The sequence below is a fragment of the Lepidochelys kempii genome, chromosome 3 (genome assembly GCF_965140285.1).
Source record: "Lepidochelys kempii isolate rLepKem1 chromosome 3, rLepKem1.hap1, whole genome shotgun sequence".
Classification (NCBI taxonomy): Eukaryota; Metazoa; Chordata; order Testudines; family Cheloniidae; genus Lepidochelys; species Lepidochelys kempii.
In genome coordinates, this window is record NC_136382.1 from 127,577,734 (window position 1) to 127,590,027 (window position 12,294).

General features: G+C 42.1%; 1 protein-coding gene across 4 annotated transcripts in view; it reads right to left on the reverse strand.

The window, feature by feature from the left end:
* Positions 1–12,294, reverse strand: part of RNASET2 (ribonuclease T2) — a 76,833-nt gene that overhangs the window by 40,708 nt on the left and 23,831 nt on the right. For 2 of the 4 annotated variants that reach the window (XM_073337909.1, XM_073337910.1), the window contains exons 7-10: positions 6,640–6,753; positions 4,161–4,206; positions 3,872–3,946; positions 517–1,048 (exon numbers count right to left, since the gene is read on the reverse strand). In XM_073337909.1, the coding sequence (XP_073194010.1) occupies positions 860–1,048; positions 3,872–3,946; positions 4,161–4,206; positions 6,640–6,753 (424 nt within the window). In that variant the 3' untranslated portion in view covers positions 517–859. Of the gene's footprint in view, positions 1–516; positions 1,049–3,871; positions 3,972–4,160; positions 4,207–6,639; positions 6,754–12,294 lie in introns of those variants that run through there. The other 2 variants (XM_073337912.2, XM_073337911.2) reach the window with 2 other exon arrangements.

The following is a 12,294-nucleotide window of genomic DNA, read 5'->3' on the forward strand; positions in this document are numbered from 1 at the left end:
TCAGACTAGCTGAGCACTCACAAGTCAGATCAATGGGAACTACAGGTGTTCAGCATCTGGAGGAGAGGGAAATCTTGGCATTTTGAAAAGGGCAGCCAAAAACTGGGGCACCAAAATCATCAGTGGCCACTGGCCACATTTGGGAGTTTGCATCTCAGCTTTTCATTCGCCAAACAAGACAACACAAATATAACAAGCCCAGTCCTGTGAGATAACAGTTACACACAATGCTCAATGACTTCAATGGGTGTAAAAGGGGCTTAACACCACATAGGACAGGGCCTCTATTCAGCACTCCCCAGCAAAATTCTTATTGAAGCTAATCAGTGTTTTGCCTGCATAAGGAGCTCTGAACAAGACCCTTAGTTTCATGTCTGAATAAGTTTTTCTCCCAAGAAACTCATCTCACTCTGAGAAATAAGAATCTTTTTATAGTGGGCTGAGGGACGAATTCATGCTCTGTTTGCAATTCCAAAAAACACACAAATAATAATTTTTAAAAAAAGAGTGCCCAGATAAAGAATCGGACTTTAATTCAATTCTGAACTTTGAGAAGCCATTTCTCTTTTAAACAGTGTTTCCTATAGTAAAAAAAACCAGTCAGATTCTGACCTTAGTTAAACTAGTGCAATTACCATAGATTTCCAGCTATGGAACTGACATTAGAATCTGGCCCATTGCCTCTTTAATACAAAAGAATCACCTTATACCTATAGCACTTCAAACATTAATTCCCACATCACTCCCGTGAGGTAGGCAAGCATAGTATCACTTACTCAAAACAGCTTTTCTCATTGCTTTGCAAAGTATCTCATTTTAAAAAGGTATCTGTTACCAAGTATTTCAAGTTCTGGAGGCTTCAGTTGTAAAACTGAACCTGTGCAGGGTAATATGTCAGGGTATCATTACAGACAGACAACTCCTCAGGTCCAAAATGCCAGTTGTTTGGCATTACGTAGGATTCAGCCTCTGAGTGTGTACAGTTTCTCAGCTCCAAGTCTTTGGTAAAACAGAATTCAATTTGACCAATTGTTTGTACTTCTTCGCCCTAGAAACAGTAAAAATGAGATACTCAGCTTTTGAAGGCACTCATTGAGGCTTCTTGTTGTAGAGGAGAAAATAAGCTAATCCTCAAGATCAGGGGTCTCAAACAGGCAGCCTGCGGAGTTATTTCCTGCAGCCCACCATAGCTCCCCTCACCCCCCTGCTCCCTCCTGCCTCCACCCCCCCTCTCCCCGAGCGTGCTGCTCTCCTCTCTACCTCGCAGCGCTTCCCGCCGCCAAACAGCTTGGCAGCGCTTAGGACTTTCCAGGAGGGAAGTTGGAGGAGCGGGGACACAGCACGCTCAGGAGAGGAGGCAGATAAGAGGCGAGGCCGGGGCCGGGATTTGGGGAAGAGGTTGGACTCGGGGTGGAGAATGGGTGGCAAGAGGCGGGGCAGGAGCGGGGGGCTTTTGTATCTTTGTATGAAAAGGTGTCAGTAATCCCTGCTCTTGATACAGATTGCTTGTTCTTATGGTATATTGAAGATAAGTCACTGTAAAGGTATGGGTGGATGATGTTTCTAGAAGTATCTACTGCATACAGTTCATAGTACAGACACCTTGTTCCCTTTATGCAATTCACAAAGTGTGTAGGTCAGTGAATCCATTTGGATACTGTGACAAAGTTCCTCCTCTGCCTTGGCGGGTCTTGTGCTTATTGGTGGATTTGCTCGCCTTGGAGGTTCACAGCAGCCCTCAATTCGGCCATTTTCGTGAACCAACAGTCCAGGTCAACTCCTCCTGTGTCTGATCAGAAGTTGGGAGATTTGGGGGGAACCCGGGCCCACCCTCTACTCCGGGTTCCAGCCCAGGGCCCTGTGGAATGCAGCTGTCTTGAGTGCCTCCTGGAACAGCTGTGCGACAGCTACAACTCCCTGGGCTACTTCTTCATGGCCTCCTCCCAACACCTTCTTTACCCTCACCATAGGACCTCCCTTCCTAGTGTCTGATACTGCTTGTACTCTTCAGTTCTCCAGCAGTACGCCTTCTCTCTCTCAGCTCCTCACATGCGCACCACAAACTGAAGTGAGCTACTTTTTAAACCCAGGTGCCCTGATTAGCCTGCCTTAATTGATTCTAGCAGCTTCTTGATTGGCTGCAGGTGTTCTAATCAGCCTGTCTGCCTTAATTGTTTCCAGAAAGTTCCTGATTGTTCTGGAACCTTCCCTGTTACCTTACCCAGGGAAAAGGGACCTACTTAACCTGGGGCTAATATATCTGCCTTCTATCACTCTCCTGTAGCATTCTGGGCCGACCCTGTCACAATACCTAAGATACTGGCTATCATTTTTTAAGATTCTTACTAGAGCGAAGCTCTAATTTATACCAATAAAGAGATTTCTCATCACTGTAGTATTTGGGCACCCTTCAAAAAGAAGAAATGTATTGGATTTTTTTGTAACAAAATAAATGCATACACACCTGAGCAGTCTCCATGACAGCAATCACTGTTTGCACCACTATCATTGCCTCCCCTATTCCTCCTTTCCAGAATAGAAATAACCAGGCTTTAACCTGTTCCACACATACAGCCTCTCTTGGTTAAAAGCACTGAAGCAAATTCCTGTTCCCATTGAAGTTGATGGCACAACTCCAATTTTCATTTGTTGGTTTCATTTGTTGGCAACTGGTTTTGATAGTTGGTGGGTCTTGCCCATATGCTCAGGGTCTAACTGATTGCCATATTTGGTATCAGGAAGGAATGTTCCTCTGGGTCAGATTGGCAGAGACCCTGGGGGTGGGGGGGGTTGCCTTCCTCTGCAGCATGAGGCATGGGTCACTTGCAGGTTTAAATTAGTGCAAATGGTGGATTCTTTGTAACTTGAAGTCTTTAAATCATGATTTGAGGACTTCAGTAACTCAGCCATAGGTTATGGGTCTATTACAGGAGTGGGTGGGTGAGGTTCTGTGGCCTGCAATGTGCAGGAGGTCTGACTAGACTATCATGATGGACCCTTCTGACCTTAGAGTCTATGATTTAGTGGGTTTAAATGTGAAAAAGGAAAGGCTGAGCACAAAAAGACTCAGAATATTGCTAAAGCAAATTAACTTGACAGCACAAAAAAAAGATATTCAACTCTAAAAGCAATTTTAACTTGGAATGGTTTTCATGAAATAGCTTTCTGCACAGGTGGGATAACTCCGCCAAATGTTTTCCAGCAAAACAGCTTTAATAAACTGTGATAGGGAAATTAGTGATTGTTAGAGCTGATCTGTGACCTTTTCAGGAAAGGTCACATCACAAAGTGATAGTTAAAAGGGAGGGGGAAATCACAACCTATATAGCTAACTAAACTCAATGCCATGTGCACTGTTTTGTAGCTTAAATATATAGTTTATTTTACTTTGGTAGAATTGTATTTGTGCCATAATGTATTGATTGTGCACACTAAATTCTCTACTGCATGCTAACTTATAGATCAGTTGCTGGCATGGAAAGGGAAAATGAAACCGGATTTTTAGGCAGCCTTGGCTGGAGAAGACAGATCATTTAGCTCTGTCTTTCCGAATCACAGGAAAAGCCATAAAACTTCTCCAAACAGGAATTCTTTCGGGACACTGGGTAAGGCTCTGAATTTGCCTGATCCCCATGTGCTATCAGGCAAAGTCTTTTTATTTTTAGTAGGACAGAGCTAAAATTTGGCCTAAGTAGAGACAGTTGAGTACTGTATGCTTTGAGGTAAATATATTTCAGGGGATACTTGGAATGTCCCAACATAGAAGCCAAAGAGAGGAAAAATCATCAGAAGTTAATGCATTTAGTTTCATCAAGGTAAACTTTTGTCTACTACTTCAATCAATAAAGGAAATAATAAAAGAAAGTTTTACCTCTTCTGGAGGAAGGCACTGAACCTTTGGTGTTACTCCATAAACACTTGTAAGGGCTTCTTTTATGGCTGTCATCTGAAGATTTAAAAGCCAGAGAGCGCTGAAAGGCATATAGCATCACTTCAACAAATCCCATATTTGTACCATCACAAAAAGCCTTTTGCATGAAAAACTACTGTAAACAGCTATACAGTTAGAAGAGATTGCTTATCTGCAGCAGGTCTGAAGCTACCCACTCCTTCTAGCAGCAATACATTAAAATGATTTTATAAGTATGACAGCTTCTTACCTGGTAATAGGTACTGCTTGGCTTTATCCCAACTTTCAGGAGACAACTGAAATGAATAAAAAATGCCTTTTGTGGAGTAATACATCTTACATTTTATGGGAGTCACTGCATGTAGATATGCTACAGCTAACCAATGGATAAATGGGAAATCCCAGTGAGGGAGCTAGACAGACAGATTAAAGCAAGGGGAATGGGAGAAGCCTCCCTCTCCTTTCCCGAGCTTGAGTAACTAGCATTCCCCTTACTCCTTGGCTGGTGCAGTGAGAACTCTCCTGCTGGAATCAACTTTAACCATTAGAGCCAGATCCTCAGTTGTAGCTGGGAGAGGGGCCCACGGCATTCTCTGCGCTCCCCAAATCCATGGGCTATGGTGTGTCAGTCACGTGATACAGGTTAGAGCAGCATGTCACATCTCTTTTTCCTCATCTGACCAGAGGGAGGGAGAGGAATAGGAGTTGTTGTGGTCACTGTGTGCTACTGGAAATCCCTGTACACAGGGAGATTTGCCAAATTTAAGGTCACTTTATACCAGTGGAAGAGCACAAAGCAACTGGAGTGTGGCTCAGGATTCAGAACCATTGTCAGCTGAGAATAATCAAACAAGTTTTCCAGTTAATTTAATATTAAAAGCATATTTTTAAAATAAGTCATTCAATAAAGCTAAGCAGGATAGGTGGGACGAGCCAAAGTACTTTAGTGGATCCCTGTTTTAGACATCTGAGTCCATGTTTTAGGAACCCAAGTCCCTCTTTTGCCTCCACTGCGATCCTCAATACTCCCACTGAACCCTGAAGGCACCCACGCTCACTCAGCACCTACATTTTTCCATCGTAAAAGTTCTGTAGGCACCTATGTTCCTGCCTCTGTGCATGTTCATTGCTGTCTTCCTCTAGGTGTTCAGCCATCTATCTCCTGCCTAAGTCCCAGAGTGATCTATGAACCAAGGGAAGATAGTCCTTAGCCCACCTAAGCAGAGGCAGTGCCCAATCCAGTAGGTGTGCTCAAAAGGTCCCATTCAAAATTCTGCCAAAGGAGGACGAGGTGGTGGTGCTGCCGCCTACCTAATAACTTTTAGCCCAGTGTCTAAAGCACTCGCCTGAGAGGCGGGAGACCCCATGTTCAACTCCCCCCTTTCCGTCAAAGGGGGAGGAAGAATTCAAAACAGGGGTTTCCCACCTCTCAGAGTGCTCAAACCCCTGAGCTAGGGGTATTCAGATGTGGGGTTCTCTCAAGCTCTCCTGACAAAGCTGTTCCACTGTGGATAAATAATGAAAGAATGGTTGGAACAGGTGGACTGGACCCGGGGTCTCCCAGGCTGATAATTTCATGTAGGTTTCACATGAGACATCTGTATGCTGCAAATTTGCACATTCAAGCAGGGAACGGAGAAGCTGACAGCCTGCTAGTCACTACATGGGGGGTATTTTTAAAAGTGCTCCTAATTAATGTATACCTAAGGAGCTGGGACAAGTTGTTATATCCCATCTAAAAGGTTTTTTTGTGTAGCCACCAGTGTGTTGGAGCAGTGAGATGGGATCATCCAATAGGAATAAGAAGACATAACACAGTTAATTGCTTATGAGTGCATGGTGGGGGCTTTGGCATTGGTTGACTTTGGTCTTTCAGGCTGTCCTCTGTTTCTATTGGATCCTTCCTCTATAGTTCCTAAATCCTAGTCTATTATTCTCTCTCTCAGAAAGCTGAACAAGAGTTTTGCACTTGACTTGTCCTTTTCCACTAAGGGAAACGATGGATGCACTTTATTTTATAAATGTCCTGAATTTTTTTTATTGGCCCTCCTATTGCAAAATTTAGTTTCTCAAGCACAGTGTTGTATATAGGTTTTTAAAAATCTACAAGAATGTTTCTGGTTACATAACAGTACTTCTAAAAGGTATAGTAGCCAAAACTTGACTTCCAATTTGACTGTCTATTATAACACCATGCAACCATCTCAGGCCCTGATCCTGCAAATGCCTTTGCATATATTTAACTCTACTGCTGTGAGTAATCCCATAAAAATTAGAAGGGCTACTCACAGAAGTAAAGTTAAGCACATGTGTAAGTGTGTGCAGGATCAGGGCTTCAGTAAACAAATGGCAGCCTATGGTATCTAAAAATGAATCTACCTCTAGGGCCAATCCTGCCATTCTCACTGCAGTCAATGGGAGTTTTACCTGAAAAGGATGGCAAAATTGGATTCATTAGAGACAACGAAGAAACTTACTGACTGAAATGGAAGTTGGATTGGTGCCTAGTATTGTGTGATGAGAAAAGGAGACTGTACTACAACTTAAAATGGTAGCAGAATAATCCTTGCTCTGGCTCTAGAGTACATTATTAAAGACAACTGGCATCAACAGTCATTTTTCCACTGCAGAATGACATTTTTAGGGTTTTTTTCTTTGTTGTTAAGTGTACATCAAAGCCTTTTGCACCACTAAAATAATAAACCAACAGAAGGGGTAGATTTCCATACCTGTTGAGGTCAAGTTTTTGGTAGAGATCCAATGTTCTACCAAAATATTTCTTTTGAGAATTAAGAGGCTCCACTGTGGCTGCACAGGTCCCATGTTTCTCCCACTCGTGCTTCCTAAGGGAACAAAGCTAAATTCAGTTTTTAGGAGACATGGAATCTGCCCAGGTATACTCAAAGAGCTAAGAGAAAGTCCCTTTAAGATAAAGCATTCTTATCCAAATATTAGTATAAGAACAAGCATATGACAGATGAAGTTAATAACTGAAACAGGAGAAAACCACCACATCTCTTACAAACAACTGCACATATAATCAGCTAGCGAAGGCAAAAATCCCACTCCAAACCCCCCAAATCCTCTTCCTGTATCGCCCTGCACCTCAATACAAGTCAGCAGAGATACTGATTTCTACAAATACATCTTGTTCACTTTGCCACAGGTGCCAGGTGCGAAAATGAGAAGCCTCCCATTCCCGGTGCCAGCATCTCAGACTGAGACTGGATTAGATGTGATAAGGCAGAGAACCCTAGCATGTCGTAGAGCACACAAGACAAAGAGAAAACATTGCTGTAGGAAGGCAGATTTTCACAGTTCTATTAGTGCAAATTGCTAAGGAAATATCAGGATGAGATAATCGTTTGATCAAAAGAAGAGAGACGCTAACTTGCCCACTGACTGAGACCATAAATGTTACAGCCAGTGGCAGAGCTAGGAACAGCTACATTTTACACATTGGGCTTCAGGGTTTTGTGGATTCTGAATTGTAACAAGACTTACAAAGCCATCCAGTAACAGGATGTATTTTTCAAGTCTGATAACAATTTAGTGCCACATACAGTAGAACGTACAATACAAAAGCCCTGCCTTCATGAGATTTTATTATTTAGTACAGAAACAGAGTTCTATCTGGCTGGTGAACTGGGAACATTTTTTTTCAGTAATACTGCATGAGATAGTTTCAGACTGTCCTATAAACTATACAAGAGAGAAAAAGAGGATGGTCCATTGGTTAAGGTACTAGTCTGGGACTGGGATATCTGTGTTCAATTCCCTATCCTTCAACAGACATTCTGTATGACCCTGGCAAACAGATTAGTATCTCTGTGACTCAGTTTTCCACCTGTAAATTAGGAATAAGTAATACTTCCCTACCTCGCAGGAGTGTTGTAAGGATAAACATATTGAAGATTGCGATGTGCCCAGGAACTATGGTGATGGTGGGCCATATAAATAGCTTACACAGATACAGAAAACCATCTGAAAAATATGCATTGTGGGCTAACTTAGGTAAGCAGAACATACCCAAGTTAGTCACGGCTTGACAAAATTTAGTCATATTAGTGAGATAAAAAATGTATTATGAGAAATGAGTCATGTTCAGAAAGTTAACCTTTGAGAATTTGTTTAAAGTGTTAACATTTCTAAATTTCTTTTAGTATAAACTTTAGTGAGGTCTTGTACACTATGGTAGCAGGCCATGCATCAAATCGAATTTTAAAAACAATGAAGATGTCTGAAAACCTGGTTTCTTACTATAATGTCAAGGCTATCAGTATCCCAGAATGTAATGCAAAAAAAAAAAAAGGCCAGACTCTATTTTGTCAGTGGACTAACACATACAAAGCAGGAGATTCAGCTGTATCTTAAGGCATATTTACTGTGAAAGATGCAGGTGTGGAATCTTTAACACGGACATCCTTTTCCCAAAATGTTCATTAGTGACTGGGGTTAAATAGATGTCAGCACAAAACACAAAAAGCTTGTCATGAATGACTAAAAAAATCCCTTCACTTTTGGGATGCCTTGCTTTCAATCCCTTGACTCTTGTGATGCCCCCTTTATACATCACAAAGAAGGGGCATAAGTCCAGTTTTTTTTCTTCTTCAGGATGCCTTTGAGTTATATGTTTACAATAAAAGTTAAAGAACTTAAAGTATGAAAACTCTTATTAAATACTTGGAATTGGAAAAAACGACATTTACTTTTGAGCTGGGAGTGAGTATGAAGACTGAGTTCAAGATTTGGGGATTGGGGGTGGTTATGTGTAACTGGAAGACTGTAGAAGTACTGAAATTAGGGGGTTAGAATGAAAATGTTTCTCACATTGCTATAGATTTGTTTCTTTAGAGTCAATACAAATGTGACAAATCAGAATCTATCTGTATGTATCCATACCAAACTACAAACCAGAGGGTCTGCAGCTTTGGTGGAACTTTAGAAGCATGCAGCAGCTGCTTGGAAGAACTGCTGATAGTTTCAGGGCCTGGGCAACCGGACTGTAGTGTCTCCACTGCCAAGAGCTCTGCCCAGCACAGCAAGAACCCATGGGACCCAAAGTTTGGGTTCACTACAGCATGGTGAGTGTCCAGGATGGGGTGCTTGCCCCAGCTTGTAACAAAAAAATTAAGATAACCCTTCTTAAAGAGAAGCTACCTATTTTGTACAGCACAGCTACATGAAAGAAGAGAAAAGATGTAGAAATAATTCATTCTTTTTAACTGTTGAGTATGGGAATGTGGCATTTTACCTTCACCTCTTCCACTTAACACAAAACACAACTAAGGAAACTATGGAAACTGCAGAGATCCCTAGTGAAAAATACGAGACCAATTTCTTTCTTCTCTAATGCTCAGGAAGGCCTTGATTTCTCAAAGCACTTGTGTGGCAAACAGCAAGAGAGGCAAGGTCACCACACTTGAGCATCAGCTCATGCTTGTGCCGAATATGGATGCAAGACAGTCCTCTGTACAGGCAGAAAAGAGTAAATAAACAAACTACCCAACAACAAACCTCTTGTGGATCTCCCTGACCCTCAGCAGCATGGGGGGAAAAAAAGAGGTAAGGCATTACTGCACAACAGGTGTGTCTGAGGACACGAGTTCAAAGGCTCAGCATTCAAATGGAGTACTCAGTGAGACAGTCCCTCTTTTGATTTCCTTCTGCTAATGGGCATGCATGGGGACTCACTTATGCAACCTGCCCTGCTCCATCACTTTTTACCGTGTGCTGACATCAGTAATTCTGCCTCTGCACTACGCAGAGCTGCAGAATGCCCACAATGCAGCAAAAATTGTTATGCTCACCATTGTAGACGGAAGATGGGGTGTCCAAACAGCACTGCAGAGTTCTGCTCCACTTTACAGGAGCACTGAAGCCTGAGTGTGTATGGTAGACAAAGCTAGAGTCATATCAGGTGAGTCTGAGAACTAAACAAATGCAGTTGTTCACAGGCATGTAGATACTGAGGGAGGAATAATGAGGAGCTGCAACACACAGATGTCCATAACTTGCAGTACTCAAAGGGGATTAGATGCAGATAGTTGCCAGGTCTGTTGATTCTTTCTTCTGCGCTGTACACATTTGGGTTGAGCCTACAGCCTTATATGTTTGGGCTGAACAATCTTTTCAAGAATTTCCCCCTAAACAATTACTCCACAAGGGACACTTTCAATTTAAAAATGATAAATTGTAGAATACATATATTTCTCTTTCCTATGTTACTAAGATCTTAGATTCTTAAGTGGAAGGATTTTTTAAAATCCATTTACTTGTCACTTTCTATGCTCTTTAATATAATTCTTTCATTTAGCTTTCAAAAAATCTATTTAGTCCATTTCACTTTTAGGTCTTCATGCTGAATTTTCAGGGTTTTATATTCTAAAAAGGAATATTTACAAGGAATGCTTATTTGTTTCATTAGAACTATTTTAACTACAGTAAAAAATGTGGAAGCATTTCAGCGGTGTTAGGTTTGCTAAAAGCTTGTAGATTCATAAAATCTATAATTAGAGCCATATTTAAGGCAACACTGTCCCTTATTAAACAGCTCCCAGTATTAAAGGGAAGGATTTCTCACACAGTCAACAAATACTGGTCACAGAAAAAGAATTAAAACATACCTAAACCAACTGCCATATTGCTTTTATACTGCTGGTATCCCAAGGTTATTTCAACTTTTGGCAAGACTGTTGTTGGCTAGCTTTTGAGTTAGAAATGCTAAACAGCATCAGTAGCCATGATGAAATATGGGACTAGAGCGGATTCAAAGTTTTGAAGGATTTTTTTTTCATTTTGATCAAATAGCCGTTTTTCACCAACAAACTTGTATGAAAATATTTCACTTATGTTTATCAGGACCTGCTGTCCACTACCATGATATCATATCTTGACTTTCCCCCTCAGAAAAAAGAAACAAGCTCCTACATTCACTCTTCAGGCCAAAAGCTCCCAACTGTTTCAATGAGCAAAGTGAAGTAAAGAGCAGTTGATCAGGGTGCAGGAAGTGCCAGTTCTGTGGCATGTTTGTCTCGCCCTGGAACTAGGCGGGGATTGGGCTTTCTATGTAGGAAGAGGGCAGGGTCAAAAGGACAGCCACTCTCCCTGCCTGCTTTATGATACTCCCCCGGAGAATTTTCAGTCCGATAGGTTGAGATAAACTACCCAATCCTAATGGAAAGCACCTCAGAAACTAAGTCAGTGAAGGATTTTAACTCAGCAGCTGGGAGAATCTAATAAAATACTGAATGAGTCCATTAACTTTTTGGGTTGAGGTTTTGGGCAGGAAAGGCTCTTCGTTCACAGGCATGCTCTATTGCCTTTTCACATCTATACAAGGAACCCGTGGTGTGAAACAGACTTACAATGTCTCTAGTGAGCCAGCAACTTCAAGCATTTATCAAGGAGATATGAAAAATTAATACATTTTGTGACAAAGCTCTGTCCTTGTCTCCGTGGGTCCTGCACTTCCCGGTGGATTTTGCTAGCCTCAGAGGCTCACTGTGACCCTCCACGTAGCCCTTCTCTCTCTAGAGGCAAGGGTCACAGCCTACTGAGCCATTTTCATCATAAGCCAGCGAGGGAGGTGAGGAGACGTTATCCTCCCTTGCACAGTCTCTGTTGTCTCCCAGTCTCAGTGATTCATCAGGAGGGCAAAAGGGGGAGCCCGGACCCACCCTCTACTTCGGGCTCCAGCCCAGGGACCCTAATAGTATCAGCTATGGTAGCTGACTTTTTAGAAACAGGATGCGTACAATTCCCTGGGCTACTTCTCCACAGCAACCCACACTTCCTCAAGATCCACTTCACCCTTACCTCAGGGCCTCTTTCCTCGTGCCTGATATGGTGTATACTGCTCAGTCTCTCCAACAGCGCAACTTCCTCCTACAGCTCCTGACATGCATGCCCACCTGACTAACTGGGAGGCTTTTAACTAGTTTCAGCCAGCCCATGATTGGCTTCAGGTGTCCCAATCAACCTAGTTGTCCTCCCTGCCTTCTGGAAAGATCTTAATTGACCTGGAGCAGCTGCCATTTGCTTATTCTGGTAACAGGGATTTCTTTAGCTTGTGACTAATATAACTGACTCCCATTACTTTACTATAGCCATCTGGCCTTGCCCCGTCACAATTTGCAATGGGAGAAAGAAAGAAAATAGTTTTTATCTTCCCTTCTTTGACTGAACACAGAGAAGATATGGAAACCATAGTAACGAGCTTAGCCTACTGCAAACACCAAAGACCTTGCAGAATACTATACACAGTAAGAATCATGTTTATCCTGTTACTAATATTACTAATGTTACTAACTGCAGTCCTGCTTTCCGAACACAGTCCTCCGTCCTATAAATGTGACCTACAGTCTTGATTCCCAGAACTATGC